Source organism: Petaurus breviceps, unplaced genomic scaffold (genome assembly GCF_028583685.1).
Source record: "Petaurus breviceps papuanus isolate PSGF00001 unplaced genomic scaffold, PetGlider_PUasm1.0 229, whole genome shotgun sequence".
Taxonomy (NCBI): domain Eukaryota; kingdom Metazoa; phylum Chordata; class Mammalia; order Diprotodontia; family Petauridae; genus Petaurus; species Petaurus breviceps.
In genome coordinates, this window is record NW_027185903.1 from 28,226,953 (window position 1) to 28,245,354 (window position 18,402).

Below are 18,402 nucleotides of genomic sequence, written 5' to 3' on the forward strand. Positions count from 1 at the left end.
CATCTGGACTATTTGTGCCCGACTTGTGAAGAGCCTTTTGTGCTCACATTGGTCTGATCAGCCACAGCCAGACACACGATAGCATCTACAAAATCATGAATCTGTGTCGCTCCAAATCTGTAACATCCACCAGCTCTCTTCATGTCTCTGTTTGAGACTGCAACCTCAAGTGTGAGCATTAAACTTTGCAGAGTGATGTGTGACATGGAACCTGGAGCTGGAAAGCACTAAATTTCATTTTGCAGATGAGAAAACGTAGGCCAAAAGCAGGTGGATAAGTGACCTGTGGAAGATCATATAGATACCAAGTGGAGCATCAAACCCAGGCCCTCTTGCTCCAAAGCTAGGGCTTTTTTCATCATACCATGCTTCCTCTCTCATGCTGCTGCTTTGTGCTAAGTGGCAACATGCCACATTTGCACAATGACAGTAAACTGAGACTCGCACCAATCACACATGAAAATCAACCTCATTATAAATTATATCTTGGTGCCTTGCCACAACACTACCCATGTCAATAAGGAATTCAGTATAAAAAGAAACTAACTTGATCTCACCTAGTCCTCATTGACACAGGAAAAGAAATATTTGTGACATTTAGCATAATCTTAGTCCTTTCTTTCTCCCCCCCACCACCTCCCAAACCTTAGTCTTCAAGAACCTACAGTCATCTCCACACTCTGATGAGGCATCAAAATAGAATTTTGTGGATGTAAACATTTGAAAAACAAAACAAGCCCATCGCTGTTGCTTATAATCAAAATTTGCCCCTTCTAGTTTTGACTATCCTTAGAATCTAGAACTCTGATACTCTCCTCCCTTAACAACTGCTAAAAAATTGGCGGGGGGGTAGGGGTAACGAAACTGCCTTAGTAATTTTTATATGCATGTTAAACTGTCACATATATTTTTCTAGTGGTGTGTACTTATATTAGGAGATTGGGCATACCAGCATATTGATTAGTCACTTGATTGTTTTTAAAAATGTTTTATTGTCTTTCCTTTTTATACATTACTATTGTTTTCAACTAATTCCCTCCTTCCTCAATAGAACCCTCAGTTTTAGCAAATAAGTACAGCTAAATAAAACAGATCAACACATTGACCATGTCTGTCAATATATGCCTTATTCCACACATAAAGGCCACCACCTCTCTGCAGAGAGATCAGCAGTCTTTCCTTGCTGTTTCTCTTTATATTATCATGCTCATTGTGTAAATTGTTTTTCTCATTGTTTACTTTTTTCTTAACCAGTTCATTCTCATCTTCCAAAATTTCTCTCATTTCTTCATATTTGTCATTTCTGACACTAAAGTAATACTACATTTCATTCATATACCATCCTTTCTTCAGCCATTTCCAAATCAATGGACATTCACTTTCATTCCAGTTCTTTCCTACTAAAACAGTGCTGCTACAAATATTTTTGGCATATATGAACCTTTCTCTCTTTCTTTGACCTACTTGGGGTATATGCCAAGTAGTGATGTCACTGGGGCAAAGGCTACATACAATTGAGTGACCTTTAAAGCTCCATGTCACATTGTTTCCAGAACAGCTGGACTAATTCACAACTCTTCCATCAGTGTATTAGTGTGCCAGTCTTTACAACTCTACAACATTTACCCTTTTTCCCTTTTTTGTCTTTGCCATCTGATGGGTGTGAAGTAAAACCTTCTATTTATTTTACTATTTATTTCTCTTAATATTAAAATTTTGGAGCCTTTTCCCGTATGTTTGCTGATAGTCTGCATTTCTTCTTTTGAAAATTGCTTAGTTTTGTCCTTTAATCTAATCACCTGATTTTCTGATTGGTGTTATTCTGCTCCATTTTGTGTTCCTCATTGTACAAAAAGCACAACAAACTACCCACTAACCTTTATGGAAAAGATTTTTTCCTTACAATTGAATTTTATAACGTGGTGAAATAGAGAAATATTAAGCTTTAAATCACATATTCATGATGACTAGCAGGCAATTAAAGATTATTGCTAAGTCACTTTGACCAATCACAGCCTCTTCTGCATCCCAGATGCCATAGGAACCATGTGGGCATGAAAACTGTTGCTCCATTCCTAACAGAGTTGGAATTCTTTCTGCCCCATCTTCCTAATTCATAAACTAAGTCTGCTCCAGGTTTATGCAAGCCTGGTGTCTAGCCTATGATTTGGAGAATCACATTCATTATTCCATTTTAGAAATTTCATTAACTTAAAAACTTGCAGATGTGGGATTCCATATTTTCATTTCGTGTTTCTGGCAATATAGAACACTAGACTGTCAGTCAGAACACTGGAGTCTTACTTCCAGCATTGATGCTGATTTGCTCTGCTACTACAGGCAGCTAGCTCACTTAGGGTGTGTACTTGCCGAGCTCTTCCCTGGTAAAAGTAAGCTGATGGTAATTACTACCTTTCCTTTCTTTTCAGAGATGTTATATTATCAGCCCAAGAAAAAAAATTCTAAAAAAAAAAAAAAAAGATAAAAGATGAGATAGCATATCTACTATACAGAATTCTTCTCAGACTTTAGACCCCACAACCAGGTCTTAGGACTCTGGTGGAAGAGATAGGAGGCAGAGGCCAAAAGCAGGGGAGCTCAATGAGTGCATGTTTAATTATGTGTTTTTTCTAAATATATCCCATAGTCAAGTGAAATGATATCTGGGTCATTTTGACAAATATGTGTCTAATCACCTTAAGTGTAGACAGTTGAGAGTTGGCTATATATGTGTGTGTGTGTGTGATAGACCTATCTATAAGTAAAACTGTATTTATAAAAAGATAAACAGTTGTCTTGCTATTCAAAGTGTTGAGTATCAGTAAGATAGTTAACATGAATATGAAAAATGTAAAAAATTTAAAATTTTCCTTTTGTGCAGAGTAAATTTATGTATTGAAGCTCCCAAAATTGAGAATTGTTCCCTTTTCCCCACCTCAAAACATTAAACAGAGAGGGAAAGTTTATTACATAAAGTATAGCCATCAGCCTAGACTGAAAAATTTCAGTGCAAATCCAGAAAGAATTCATGTAGACAAGATCTTCGTAGTATATCTCATAACTTCTGTCTAGTTCTCAACTTCAAGGCATTTTTATGTGAATGAATGAATATACAAATTAATTCATGAAAAAATGTGTATTAAGCACCTTCTGTGTGCAAGGTAGAACTGTATCTAGGAGTTATGTCACCACAAGGATTTTATTTTACTTATACCTGATGTGACTTTCTTAAATAATAATAAGCACTTTAAAAAGCAGCACATATCATTGTCAGGAAATTAAACAAAATTTTATTGTTATTTCAGACACTGGCATTGTTGAACCAGTTTAAATCTAAACTCACTCAGGCCATCGCTGAAACTCCTGAAAATGAAACTTCTGAAACTGAAGTGGAAGATGATGAAGGATGGTAAGGACTTTGCTTTATTGAATCAACTATTTGAAAAAGCTGACTGGAAATGTAATTTAGTGCAACAAACATGTATGAGTTACCTACAATGTTCCTGTCACCATGCTATCCCTAGGTGTTGGGAAAAATATGGAGTTAGATAAGATGTGGTTCCTGTTTTCATGAAATTTAAAGATTGGGAAAACGGGATACAACATATGAACAAGTAGCCATAATACAAAACAGTATGTGGGGAGTATGTAAGAAAGGTGCAGGCAAAGTTTTTGGTGAGGTCTGAGGTGGAAAAAGCCATTGGCTCCTTGGGGGAATGCACTTGTGGTGAGTGGGTTGTAAGGAAAATGTAGAAAATCAGCAGGTAAAGAGGAAAAAAGGAATTCTAGGCATGAGAAACAGTGTGAGCAGAGACTTGGAGTCAGGAAAGTGACATGAAGTGAATGTAGAGTTTTCCAGGGGCAAAGCAGAGAACTCTCCTCTGAGCTAAAGCAGCTTTGAGAACATTTTTTTTTTCCATCAGGGGATGGCTCTGTTAGTGCTTCACTTGTCAAATTAGCAGCATATTAAATTCGGCTCCCTTCTTTCTGACACCTAGAAAACCTTTCATTTAGACAACAAATGCTGAGCATCAGTTCCTCTAAAGCAGGGGTGGGGGACCTGCAGCAGGTTCCCTAGACCAATATTTCCCAGACCAATTTGGCTACAAAGTACTTTTGATCTTGAAATGTACCAATGAACCCATAAATGCTGGTGATTGGGGAAGGTGGGTTTATGGGAATATCCCTAGAAGAAATAGAGGTTAGGGAAATTATGTAACAAAATAGACATTTTCATGCCCTCCCCCATCATCTATAGCAAGCATGTTTATATATAATTTCATATTTAATCTTTTAGAAGGAAAAATACAAATACCATTTGAATCTTCTCATGGAATCTCTATTCACTTTGCATGAAACACCAGATTTGCGTGAAATACAGTTTAGGAAATATGGATCTAGTCCAGCATCCTCATTTTGCAGATGAAGGAAACAAGGCCTAGAGAAGTCACTTGGCTCATGAGGTACAATGATTGGGCTCTCCAGTGCTCCTTCCTCTCCATGGCACTACTTATTGTCTTATTAGGCAGGAGAGATTCAGTTTCCTTATACATCAAATGGGAGGATGGCATTGCTGGCATACTCATGAAATCAAATTAACCATCGGTTTTTAAGAACAAACAATGTCCGTCCTAGAAGCTTAGAGCAGTGTTTTAACTTTTCACCTAGAACTTCCTCAGCATCATAGAATTCAGAGTAGAAAATCCTTAGAGATCATGTAATAAAATTTCCTTTTTAAAGATGAAGAAATGGAGGCCCAGTAAGGTAAAATGATGATCTGTCCAGGGTCATACAGATAGTAAGTCACCAATCTAGTATTAAAACATAATTTTGGGGGCCCTCCTGGCTCTGAATAAATGTAAATAATTATTTCTCCTTTGGTCAGCAACCCTAAGAGTTTCCCCTTTCTAGTTTGTTTATTTGTTTTTTTAATCAAAGAGGTGATCTGTTGACTCACTTCTCAAAGAGGCTATTTACTGAATGGGCGTTGACTCTTTCAAAGTGAGAACTTGAAAAGACCTTAGCTTTTTTTAGCCTCCCATTGCATCCTGGGCCATCTCCAGTCATCCTGATTGATTTCTGGCCACCAGACCCAGATGGCTCTGGAGGAGAAAGTGAGTCTGGTGACCTTGCACAGCCCTCTCTCACTCAAATCCAAGCCAATTGCAAGGCATGTCATCATTCCCTGATGTCATGGTCCTCTTTGAGAACAAAGGACAAACCATAACAACCACAAAATCCTAGCCCTCTGACTTCAGCTCCAGGGTTCTTGGCCTGGACACACCTGTATCTTCAGTCATTTAGAGCAGTGGTGCCAAACTGAGATGGAAATGGGGGCCATTATATAAGAATCCCTATAGGCTACTTATTGACTTAGAAAACCATATATTAACATTATCTATGTCCTATTATATTCTTATTTATATTTCCCAATTACATTTTAATCTGGTTGGGCCACACCCAGGAATGTTTCAGGATCCAGGTTTGAGGCTTCTAATTTAGATTGTAGCATTATAATTCTGACCCTTTATCAAATAGACTGATAAGCATAGATAACTGGAAGTCTCAATCTAGGGACAAACCTTCATAATATACTTTCCTTTTGTGAAGTAAAAATAATCTCCCAAAGGTGGCATCTGTTCACCTACCCATTATAGACCATAGAGCTCCCCTAACATATGCCTTCTCTTCTTTATGCTCCTCAAAATTTAAAAACCTATTTTGCACTGGCAAATTATGAGTCCTGAAAGAGAAATTCAAAGACAAATTTCCCTTGTCCTTGAAGAGGAGTTTACAATCTAGCAGGGAAATCTGGGGAGAATCCACATGTTTCTAAAACATAAGAATATGAACAAGTGCAAACTTGACATATGTTTGGAATTTCATAAGTATTTGAGGATGTTGGTACAAATCAAATGATGGAGATTAATCCTGCCTGACTTAGTAAAGCAACCTGAGGGAGGGACAGAAGACAGCATGTGCCAGACAAGTCAAGCCACTGTTATCACCTCATCTGCCACTTCCCTTCAGAGTTTGATCAAGAGTCCTGAAAATAGCAGTACCCAATAGTCTACAGCCTGGCCTCTGTAACTGTCATTTAAGGAAATAGCTACTCTGGAGGGGGAGACCCACCATCTTTGATACTATTATCACCAGCCTCTGACCATCTACCACCAATGCAGAAGTAAGCACAAGAGTTCTAGGAAAAGAATCATTCTCTCTCTCTCAGACTACTGGTCCTGCCAGAAAGATCAGGCCAAAACCATCATCCAAGAAAACAACCCTAGTGAAGATCAGCAACCATAGACACCAAAGACTCAGAAATGGAAGTTTTCCCCACCAAAGTTTTTGTGTCACCATCGGAAAGTTCAACATCAGAAAAGGATATAATTTTGTTAGAGGAAATGATGTTAAAGATGTGTTAGAATCATCCTTGCTTCTGCACTCTAAGGATTGGTCCTTTCCCTATGGTTTACAACTGAAACCTCTTCTATGTTTCATCTCCCTCTGTTAGATTGTTTACTTCTTCACAATAGGAACAGCTTCTACTTTTCTATTTGTGTTCCTGGCCTTTAGTGCAGTACTTTGAAGAGAGTTAAGGCTTAATAAATACTTTTTCATTCATGAAGTCACCAGTCATTCCATTCAGACTGAAAGCATTTGTGCTTATGTCTGTTCACATGTAGCTTATGCACGTATTTCTATCATCTGTATATATGTATGTATGTATGTAAATAGACATACTTGTGTTGATCCTGTCTGTCTCATCAGATTATAAGTTTTTCAAGGATAAGAATTGTAACTTATTTCCTACAGTTCTCCCCTTGGTTCTGTCCACATTATGAGGGCTCATAAAAGTTGATTTTATATATGTATATATATATATATATGTATATATATATATATATAATGTATGTATATGTATATGTGTATATATCCATGTGCAAATAGATCATTGTAATCATCGTACATTGTATAACCAGACAAGCAACTTCATCTCAATTTCTTGAATGTTTCAGAATATCTTTCAAATGCTTTGGATTCAGCCACCACAAAATATGCCATGGCTTTTCCCCTTATTTTTAAATCCATACTTATTTTTAAGAGAAATATGATCCATGTGTTTCTAATTCATTTACACTTAAAACATCAAAATGTTTTTTTTTTTGTAAGAGTTATTTGGTGCCCCATAATTGTTTTTTGACCTTTTTATAAGCCACTTAAGTCCTTTTTTATTGAACAGGAAAGTCACCAACAAATTCAAACCCCACAAGTTTCATTTGAAAATTATAACCCACAGAATTCAAGTTGACTTTCAAACTTGGCAAAACATACCCTTTCAAGGTTCTTCCTAACTCCTTTATTCTGTGATCTCCCATTTTTTTATTCCTTCTGAGTTTCAGACATCAATTATGTTTCTTAAAAAGTCAGATGTTTATATTTTGATGTGTTTTCAGCCTAAGATATACAATTTAGCACCTTCATTAGAATCTTAAAATGTAAAACCATCAGCCTACAGAAGTGAGTCCTTGATGTTAACCAGTTCTCTCTGATCTTCAGAAATAAAATCAGATTACTTAAGTGGGACTCATTAGTAAGTCTTGAGTAGGTACACTCCTATTTATAACTTCCATTATGATCTCCTAAGTATCCTGCTTCATAAGGTACTGTGCACATGCAGAAGCATGAACAAATGCTTCTTTCAGAAATTATGGTTACTTAACACATAGTAAGTAGCTTTGGCATGTACAGTTCTTTATAGGAACATATGTATTACATGGTGACCATAATTTAATTTATTCCTAAAGAGATGATTGAATTTTTCATGAAGCAATTAGTGTCAGTGTTGTTAATACAGTTTACATGCTCTTTTTCATTTGCAGTACAAATTACATGCATAAAGAGAAATGGTGTTTATCAGTGTTTGCATGGAATCATTTTCTTCTTTCAGTGTCCTCATTTGATTTGAGAAGTCTGATCAAGTTAAGCTAATTCACCTTTAAGAAACCAACTTAGACCCTGTGTTATAAAGTCTATCTCAATGCAACAAAAAAAAGTCATGTGCTTAGGATGATTTGTAGCAAATATTATGAGGGCATGGCATGTGCGTGTGTGTTATGCATAAATTACATGGTTCCTAGACCATTTGGTAGGTCATGGTTGCTGCTTTTCTGAGAAGTGAAAAATCAGCCAGTGTGTTGTACTATACTGTCAGGGTCTGTTATCTGAGGTAAAATGATTGCTTCTAAGACATTTTTATGTGTCCACATGAGTGGCCACACATTGAGGGATCATTTTCATTTTCTGTCAAGATAGAAACCATTACCAATTTGTTATATTTTCTTTTACTTGGCAAACTTTTCCCTTCACATTTTTGGCTGAGCTGCTTTATTGGCATGGAGTACAACAGACTTTTGGGTACTATTCAGCAGCGTTCTACTTTTTATGCAAGAAAAAAAGAGAGAGAGTCTAGAGGAGAAGAAGAAGAAAAAGAAATATGATTCTATTGTAAACAGTGTTTATGGTGCTTGATAATTATTACCAGATTTCACTGTGTAACAAGGCATTTGAGGAAGTGTTATTAGGATATCTAAGCAGAAGCACATGATAGAAAATTTTAAGTAAAAAATTTCTAAGATTCTTTCTTGGGAGAGACGGTGCCAATATTTGGTGGCAGTGACTGGCAACAGACTGTCAAGCAGCTGTGTTAGGCCTCATTGCCACTCTACTCCTTGGGTCCCACAGTATCACATACTGGAATGGCTGGAGAATCCTTCCCTAAGGTTGGAATTTGCAAAACTGATTAGACACATGTCAGAAGGCTACAGCCAAGGGACTCATATGACTGTGTGGATGAAGTCCATATGCCAGTTTGTGTTTGGTTAGCCCTGAAGAGGCTCTGAGGTTGTGTCTGACAGCGAATTGGAGAGCTTTATTAAAAAGAAAGCCACCTGCTCCTTACACAGCAAAATGGGCATTTCCGAGAGAGGCTGTTAGGGAGTATCCAGTGTCATTCAGCCATTCGCAACATGCTCAGTTTCTTATAAAAGAATACAAAGAAATAAAACAGAATTTAGCAGCCAAAAGAGACTTTGAAGGAAAGTATTCATTTCTTTAAGCCACACTGTTGTTATCATTCTGAAGATTTGTGAAAAGCACCCACCTTTCCCTTCATTCACTTGATTTTTTTTCTTTTTTTTTATCACATGTCCCCACTAACCCTAAAGGTGATAGAGTAGACTTTCTTTGCTTGAATGATGAGACATGAAGTCCAGGTGATTAATTGTAAGCCCTAAGCAATTTACATGCAGCTCCCCAGAGAAACCATTCAAAGATTTCAGACCCTTTTAGTAACTAACTATCCAGCATCAGACGTAGGAAGAAACTAAATAGGGAAGACTTTTCAGACAGCTCTAAAATTTTGAAAAATCTTATATTTAGTCACTACATAACGTTTGCAGTGTCATTCATTTTATTGACACCATAAGCTGAGTGGTAATATTTATTTTAAAAGTCTCCACAGAACTTTCTAATTCCTGTCTTTTGGAGTGATCTACTTCTTCACAATAAACGTAGTTGCTGATAGTATCAAATTGCCTATTTACAGAAAAAATTTTAGGAAGGAAAAAGTTGAAAAATGAGAGAGAAGTCTTCAATCTTAGACATTCTTAACCATTCACCGTATTGTTTCATCACAGGTTTCTTTCCATATTTTTAAATTACATTTGACCTGAAAATTTATAGCCTAAATCTGTGTTAAAATTGTTGTGGGAGTAATATCTCCTCTCTGAGTTCATGTGATAGATAAGTGCTGCTGAAATATATTTACCACAATGCAGAAATTATAGAGGTAAAAACCTAGGTTCTATTATTGTGGTCAAGTATAGATACATTCAGGCCTTAGAGAAAACAATAAACCTGAACAATCATTAGGATTCTAACAAGGCCTTTTTATAGGCAAGATTACATCAAGACAGAGAAATAATTCTTTTACATGTTGCAATCTTGTTCATTCCTCTTAGGCCACAAAAGTTACAGAAAAGACAGATCCATAATCCCATGCTTCCAGAGTTGAACAAACTTCATTAAACAGCCATACTCTCATACATAAACAAACCTAGTTAAACAGACTTTATAGGTAAACTAAGTCAGGTTACAGATTAAACTACACTTAGAGTGTTCACAAATAGGCTGATTGAGAAGGAAGATTTATATGTTACCAAAGAATCAGAAACAGTTGAGATTCTTCCTTTGGCTTCTTATCTAGGGAATGTTTAAGGCCTTAGCTAAATTTTCACACCCCCATAGGACAGGTTTTGATCAGGTGAGGTTAATATTAACAGAAGACCTGTTTTCAGTTAAGCAAAAGTTGCAGAAGGAATGGTCCTCAGCCCCACATAGTAAAAAATTAATGAAAGGAAATAAAAAATAAAAATTCCCATTTTGAAACAACAAAGTATATAGTTAGTTCTGTGCATTTATATTCTTTCTCAAAATCAAGTTGAAGTTTCTCCCCTGTAGTGCAGATAGTAGAAATAATTCATGAAAATTATAAAAACACTTGAATTTGAGAAATTGCCCAAAAGTGAGATTAGGATTATAGGTATCAATCAAGGAATCTCATTAGGGAAACCCTCTTGGAAAAATGTTTTGCCATTACAAACTCTTGGAAAACAGAAATAGCATATAGTTTTTCTTCCCTATGCCTCTTCTCAGTGCCTTATCTGTGAATTAGAACAATTAATATAGTATATATATCTTTGCATTGTAACTGAGTTTTCTCTATTTTGTGACAACTTTTATACTCATGGCCTAGTTTTTCATATTTTACTACTATATCTTGATTTTTTTTTTCACCAGTCAGCAATATCTGCCATTCAACCAACTTATCTGTGCCAGAGGTTTGGAGGGCCTAACTGGGCTAGAACACTAGTGCCAATATTTTGGATTTGGCACTGAGAAATCTTAAAGCCTTTCATTAGAGTTAACATAGTAATCTTGTGCTTATTATACACAATTTTGTAGAAGCAACAAGTACCAGGAGTTGAAATGAATGTGCCACATCACCCCAAGCACTAAGGCTTAATAGTGCAGATGGAAAAAGAATATTGAGTCCTGAATGGGCTCAGACCACAATATAAGATATCATTAGAGGCCATTACAGATATTGGCAGAGCATTAAACACTTATCTTTTACATGTAGCACTTAGCATAACTTGTGTGTGGTACAGAATTGCATTGGGTGACATGCGCTAGGACAAAAAAACAAACATTCGATTTTAATGCTAGTTTCCACCTCAGGAAAGCATGCCACTGCCCAGCGGGAGTAATAGGATGGGCTACAGAGCACAAGCTCCAGTAGTGAGAGTAGAGACAGCAGAGCAGCCATAGGAGTTAACTAGGTCAACATCAGATGGAGTCAGAAGACCTGGACCCAATCCCAACTTTCCCCTAACCTCAGGCAAGTCATCTGACTTGGCGAAGCTTCATTTTCCTCATCTTGGGTTAAATGATCTCTAAGGCCTGTTACAACTCTGAGATGCTCTTAAGAGAAAAGACACCTTTACCCATGGCACTTAGAGTTTCTCAGGTGACTGAGGACTTGAGTCTTTCCCAAAGCAAGCCTAGAGATCCTGGCCTAGTTTAGCATAGGACTAGGAAGCTTAATCCTAGTCCCACTGTACTTTAGAGGCCGTTAAGGGAACTCAAATAAAGCTCTCTCAAATTTTCTTAATCAGTCAGTCTTGATCTGATATCCTTACAATTACCCTGACCTGAGCCTTCATCGATATCCTATTTTGCATCAAATATCCCATTTGTTGTTTTAGAATGGTCCTGAATTTGGAAAGGTTAAGATATTTATCAGAATGGCACTTTCAGTGCTCTAAGCCTAGAGTCATATGACTTACCATTGTCTGGCATTCACACAAACGCTAGCATCAGTTAATACCGCCATCTTTTGGGGATGGATTTTTTATGTCATTAGTTAATACTATCACAGTACAAAATACAAACATAAGATAGTTTTTTTTTAGTCATGTTTTCATTAAGAATATCCTTGAAAAATACATAAGTCATTTTTATAGAGGCTTATATGGGGAGCTCATGGTCCCTTTGGGGAGACAGATTTCACACAAGTGAAACAATTAGGTAACAGTACAAGGAAACGATGCAGTAGAGCGGGTAAGGTTTTGAACTTCACATCAGGAAGACTTAGATTTGAATCCCACCAGACACTTAGCAGATATCTGATCCTGGGCAAATCACTTAACGTCCTTCAGCCTCATTTTTCCTCACCTGTAAAATAGGCTATGCTAGCACATATTTCACAGAGTTGTGAATATCAAGTAAAATAACGTAGGTAAAGCATGTATAAAACCTTAAAGCCTGGTATATTTGTTGACTTTTGACCAAGATGACAAACACTGCCACCTCTGAAATGTATATCAGTCTTACTGAAATCTGTTGTGTGCCCAGAGATGAGGCAGCTATGGTAGAGTAGAAGATGCATTGCCCTGCCTTGTGGGGGGGGGGGGGGACTTAGGGTTTTGTTTTTTTTGTATTTTAATATATACCTCTATATGTACATGTTGTCCCTCCTTCCCCCAATAAGACATAAGTTCCTTGAAGTTAGAGATTGTTTCATTTCTCCCTTTTTATCCCCAGTGCTTATCGATTTAATATTAGTAATAATTATTATAAATATTATAATTAATATAAAATTATCATCATGGGGTAGAAAGGAATCAAAGATATCTAAATTCTAACAAAGTATAGAATCAGACTATTGAAGGGTAATAATTTGGAGGAGGCAAAAGTTACTGCATCATGGGATGGTAAGGGTAACTTCATGGAAGAGGTAGGGTATAAATGATGAATAATACACTAATGGGGAAGAAGGAGCTATGTGAACCAGAATGAGCAAAATTTTTAAAATAGTAAGGAGTCTAGTTGCAATAAATATTGAGGCACAAGTTTTCTGTAAATGTAGTAGAGACTTCTTATAGGGGAGTAGCATGAGAAGAAGTAGGAAAGGTTAGGACTGGGCCATAGAGGACTGCGAGCCTCAGAGAGAAATTTGGACTTGATCCTACTAGCAGTAGAGAGCCATCACAGGTTTTTAAGAAAGCAGGAAAAGGGAATAAGCATTTATATTGATGCTGTGTTCCAGATAATGTGCTAAGCACTTTAAAAATAGCTCATTGGATCCTCACAACAACTCTGAGAAGGAGATGCTGTTATTATCTTGATTTTACAGTTGGTAAAACTGAGGAAAACAGGTTTTGTTGTTATTATTTATTTTTTCAAGTGACTTGCCCAGGGTCCCAAGGCTAGTAAGACCTAGGTCTTCCTGACTCCAGAGCTGTCGCTCTGTCCTCTGTGTCACCTAGGGGCAGTGGCATTCCATAACTCTACTTAAGGAAGACTGATGTGAAAAGGTAAACTAAAAGAAAGGAAACAGACTAAATGCAGGGGAAGTGGAACTGGATTTGTAACCAGAGAACTTAGGTTTGAAACCTGGCACAGTTATTTGCAACCTTGAGCAAAACTCTTTGTATCTATTGGCCTCGGTTTCTTTAAAAGGAAGGATTCAGAGAATATGACCTGCATTCCCTTCCAGATAGGATCTTATGAAAGTCAGCATATGGGTTGGCAGTTACTAATCTCTTCCCAGCTAGCATTTTTTCCCACACCTTTAGAATATTTCCCTCTTTCACATATCTTAAAAATCTGGTCCTAGGTTCTTTAAAAATCATGTCACCTTCAACACAGATTTTCCTCTGGGCATCTGGTCAGATTCAGCCCCATTTTTCCCATGTCATTTCTTTTGGTGCCATGACTTTCTACAGCACATTAAGCACCAAGCCAAATATGATAGTTCCACTGCAACCAATTAGGAATTAAATGCCTATAGTAACACTGGCAAACCCATTCCATTTCACTTCTGTTTCTTCCACATTTTTAGTTTATTGGGATCTTATACCCTTGATAAAAGTATGAGAAGGGAATAGGCAGGCTTTCACAGACAATTCTCTACAACAGATGAGTTCTTTATAGAAATACAGTTAACTAAGAGGTTTAGAGAATAAGAGTTTCAATTATATTATTGTTTGGCATTTGCTTTTTAGAATTTGACTGAGTAGAACAAAGTATATTTCCTAAAAATTTTCCTCCAACAAGATATTTTACTATGTTAAAATCACAAAAGAGAAACTCCAAATTAAGGGGGCGGAGTCAAGATGGCGGAGTAGAAGCAGGACCTCCCCAGGGCTCCAGCTTCCACCTTCCCCAATCCATGTGAAAAGGGGACTCTAAACAAACTTTGGAGCTGCAGAACCCACAAAATGACACAGAGAAGCTAACCTCCCTCTGAGGACAGCCCAGAAGGCCAGCAGGAACCAGCCAGCACAGCGCTCTGGGAGCTGAGCCCAGCTCCACGCCAAGGTGTTAGCCCCAGGGTGGGCCTGACCAGCCGCCTGCCGGAGGGACTCCAGATCAACAGCAGCTGTGGCCTTTTCCAGATTTATCAACACATAGATGCGAAGGACAAAGTGAGAGGTCAGTGCAGTCTGGACTTTGGGACTCAGTAAGTGGGAGTGCATGGCTTTTGCCCCTGGAACGAGAAGCCGCTGAGATGCTGGCACAGCCAGCCAGCACCACATGGCAGCTTCAGCTCCTGGCTTTCAGAGTGTAGGGGGACCAAGCACCAGTCTGAAGGGTAATCACTCTTGCTTTAACCTTCTTGGATCTGGATTGCAGTCTAGGGTGGAGGTCCTGGCGTGTGTGTCCAGCTTGCCAGAGCGTGTGGAGACCTCATAGAGGACACCCATCTAATACCTCCGGCAGCTGAGAAAACACCAGCGTTTGGGACAAAAGCTCCCTTGTCTGATGGCAGAGTCCTACTGTGGCAAAAAACCCAGGCGTCAAGTGACTGAGGGGTGATATGACCAGGCAAAGGAAACAAAGCAGACAGAAGATTCCAACATTACAATCCTATTTTGGGGACAAAAAGGAGCAAAGCATGGAACAGGAGGAAGACAGTGAAGTCAGAACTCCTGCACCAAAAGCTTCTAAGGAAAATACGAGCTGGTTATAGGCCATAGAGGACCTTAAGAAGCAGATAACAGAAGTGGAGGAAAAATTGGGAAGAGAAATGAGAACGATGCAAGAAAATTACAAAATGGGAGTCAACAGCCTGACTGAGGAAAATAACACCTTAAAAAATAGACTAACTCAAATGGCAAAAGAGGCTCAAAAAGGCAATGAGGAGAAGAATGCCTTAAAAAGGTGAATTTGCCAGAAGGAAAAAGAATCTCAAAAGCTCATTGAGGAGAATCATTGCTTCAGAATTAGATTGGAGCAAATTGAAGCTAATGACTTCATGAGAAATCAAGATGCTGTTAAACAGATCCAAACAAATGACAGAATAGAAGGCAATGCGAAATATCTCATGGGAAAAACCACTGACCTGGAAAATAGATCCAGGAGAGATAATTTAAAAATTATTGGACTACCTAAAAGCCATGACCAAAGTAAGAACCTAGAAATCATCCTCCAGGAAGTTCTCAAAGAAAACTGCCCTGATGTTTTAGAACCAGAGGGCAAAATCGAGGTTGAAAGAATCCACCGATCACCTCCTGAAAAAGATCCCAAAAAGAAAACTCCTAGGAATATTATAGCCAGGTTCCGGAATTCCCAGATTAAGGAGAGAATATTACAAGCAGCCAGGAAGAAACAGTTTGAATATTGTGGAAATACAATCAGGATAACCCAGGATCTGGCAGCTTCTACACTGAGGGATCAAAGGGCTTGGAATTTGATATTCCGGAGGGCAAAGGAGCTGGGATTAAAACCAAGAGTCACCTATCCAGCAAAACTAAGTATCATGTTTCAGGGGAAAATATGGTCATTCAGTGGAATAGAGGACTTTCAAGCATTCTTGCTGAAAAAAACAGTTGAATAGAAAATATGACATTCAGATACAAGAAGCAGGAGAAGCATGAGAAGGTAAACAGGGAAAAGAAATCATAAGGAACTTATCAAAGTTGAACTATTAACATTCCTACATGGAAAAACAATAATTGTAACTTATGAAACTTTTCTCAGTAGTGGAAGGGAATAGAAATGTGTGTGTGTGTGTGTGTATGAGGGTATATGGACTTATGAATACATATGTGAGTGTGTGTATATATGTTTACAGGTATACATAGATAGAGGGCACAGGACCAATTTAACAGGAAGGGTAGATACTTAAAAGGTGAAATTAAGAGGTGAGAGGAATATAATGAGAGGAGATGGGGAGAGACAGAATGGGGTAAACTATATCATATAGAAGAGGCAAGGGGAAATGGTTACAATGGAGGGGAAGAATAGAAAGGCAAAAGGAAATGGGTCAACCTTATTCCCATTGAATTTGGCTCAGGGAGGGATGAAATACACACTAAATAGGGCATGTCACCCTACAGGAGAGTAGGGGGGGGAAGGGGATGAGAGGGGGGATGATGGAAGGGAGGGCAGCCTGGGGGGAGGAAAGTTGGGAGCACCCACTTTTGAAAAGGGACGGGATCAAAGCAGAGAATAGAACAAGTGGGAGGTGGAATAGGAGGGAGGGAAATACAGTCCATCTTTTACAATATATCTACTATGTTATTGTTTTGCATTAGCCACACATGTACAACCTATACTGAACTGCTTATCTTCCAAGTAAGGGTGGGTGACAAGGGAGGAAGGAAATGAATCTGGAATTCAAAGTTTTAAAATTAAATATTCAAATATATGTATATATATATATATATATATTATTAATACTATTTTACATGTAGTTGGGAAATAAGATATACAGGCGCTGGGGCATAGAGATCCACTGGAAATGTCGAAAGGGTTATGGGAGGAAATATGGGAGAGAGCAGATTGGAGGAGGGGATATCCTATGGGACTGCTATTTTGGGGTGGTGGGTAGGGGAAAAACGGGGAGAAAATTTGTAACTCAAAATCTGGCAGAAATGAATGATGTAAATCAGAAGTTAATAAAGCATTTGGAAAAAAAGTCACAAAAGATCCCTTGATAGGTACAATCAAAAAGATAACATCATTCACAGCTGTCCCCTAATAATCAGTACTAAGAAGCATATAAAATAAGTAGGTATATGTTTGCCAAAGGAGCTCACTACATCTCTTAGAGTTTCTTGCACAAAATCTACATAGAAGGTTCCTAAATAGATGGTCAGATTCTCATAATCTTGTATTTTCAGATGACAGTGTGTTTATTATATCAAACCCTGTAATAAATACTAGAAGGTTTATTCAGTGAAATCCTTCACCATTCAGAAGAGATCAGCCTCTTAATAACACAGAAAAAACAAGTGGATAAAGAATACATATTGCCTAGATTATGACATGAAGTTGGATAGACAGTGCACTGAGTTAATCCATCTGTACATATATCCAAGACAGGAATTGCAGATGGGTGGTGAACTAGACCCAAAATTGAATAAGAGGGGGAGAACAGAATGGATTTCATTTGGGAAATTTTGTGGCACATAACAATCTTAAGCTGCTTCCAAGTCCATCATTTTTACAGTAATATTTTCCTGGTAATGCCATGTGGCTGCAAATCCTATAACATAAATCTAGCAATGAATGAATGAATGAGCATTTATTAAGGACTTAAGGCAAGCACTATATTCTAATAGGGAGAGGTAGCATATAAAGGAGAAATGTGGCCAAAGGTGTTTCGATTTGAAAAATAAACAAGAATGTTGACTGGAGTCATAGAAGGGTAGATTGGCATACCCTATCCAGTAGAAACAGCAGTATCAATTTGATTGTGGTTATAGAACTGGAAAGTTTGGAAGGAAGTATAGAATACATGTGATGGCAGGCACAAAGATGGCTGTGGTTAAAGTACAGCATTAGGATGATTAAGTGGTGCAATGGATAGAACACTGGGCTTGAAATCAGGAAGATTCATCTTCCTGAATTCAAATCTGGCCTAAGACACTTAACTAGCTGTGTGACCCTGAGCAAGTCACTTAACCCCATTTGCCTCAATTTTCTCATCTGCAAAAACAAAATGAGAGAAGGAAATGGCAAACCACTCCAGTGTCTTTTCCAAGAAAACCCCAAATGGGGTTATGAAGAGTTGGACACAACTAAAAACAACAGAACAAAAAAGTGAAACATTGCTGAGGCCAGTGTGATATAATGGGCTAGGGAAGTATTCACCCATCAGGCTGCAGGACAAGCATTCCAGAGCTGATAAGAGTTAAGCCCTCCAGGGACCATCTTTGGTCCATAGGAGCTGTAGAAAGCCAGCATACAAGAAAACTGAAAATTTCAGGTGACCCAAAGACACATGATGGTTAAAAATCAGATTGTGTCATATCACAGTGATGACTTATG

At 37.9% G+C, this 18,402-nt stretch overlaps 1 protein-coding gene across 2 annotated transcripts in view; it reads left to right on the forward strand.

Annotated features, from left to right (window-relative positions):
• Positions 1–18,402, forward strand: part of CWC27 (CWC27 spliceosome associated cyclophilin) — a 356,917-nt gene that overhangs the window by 242,367 nt on the left and 96,148 nt on the right. For both annotated transcript variants that reach the window (XM_069096407.1, XM_069096408.1), the window contains exon 13: positions 3,306–3,409. In XM_069096407.1, the coding sequence (XP_068952508.1) occupies positions 3,306–3,409 (104 nt within the window). The remainder of the gene's footprint in view (positions 1–3,305; positions 3,410–18,402) is intronic.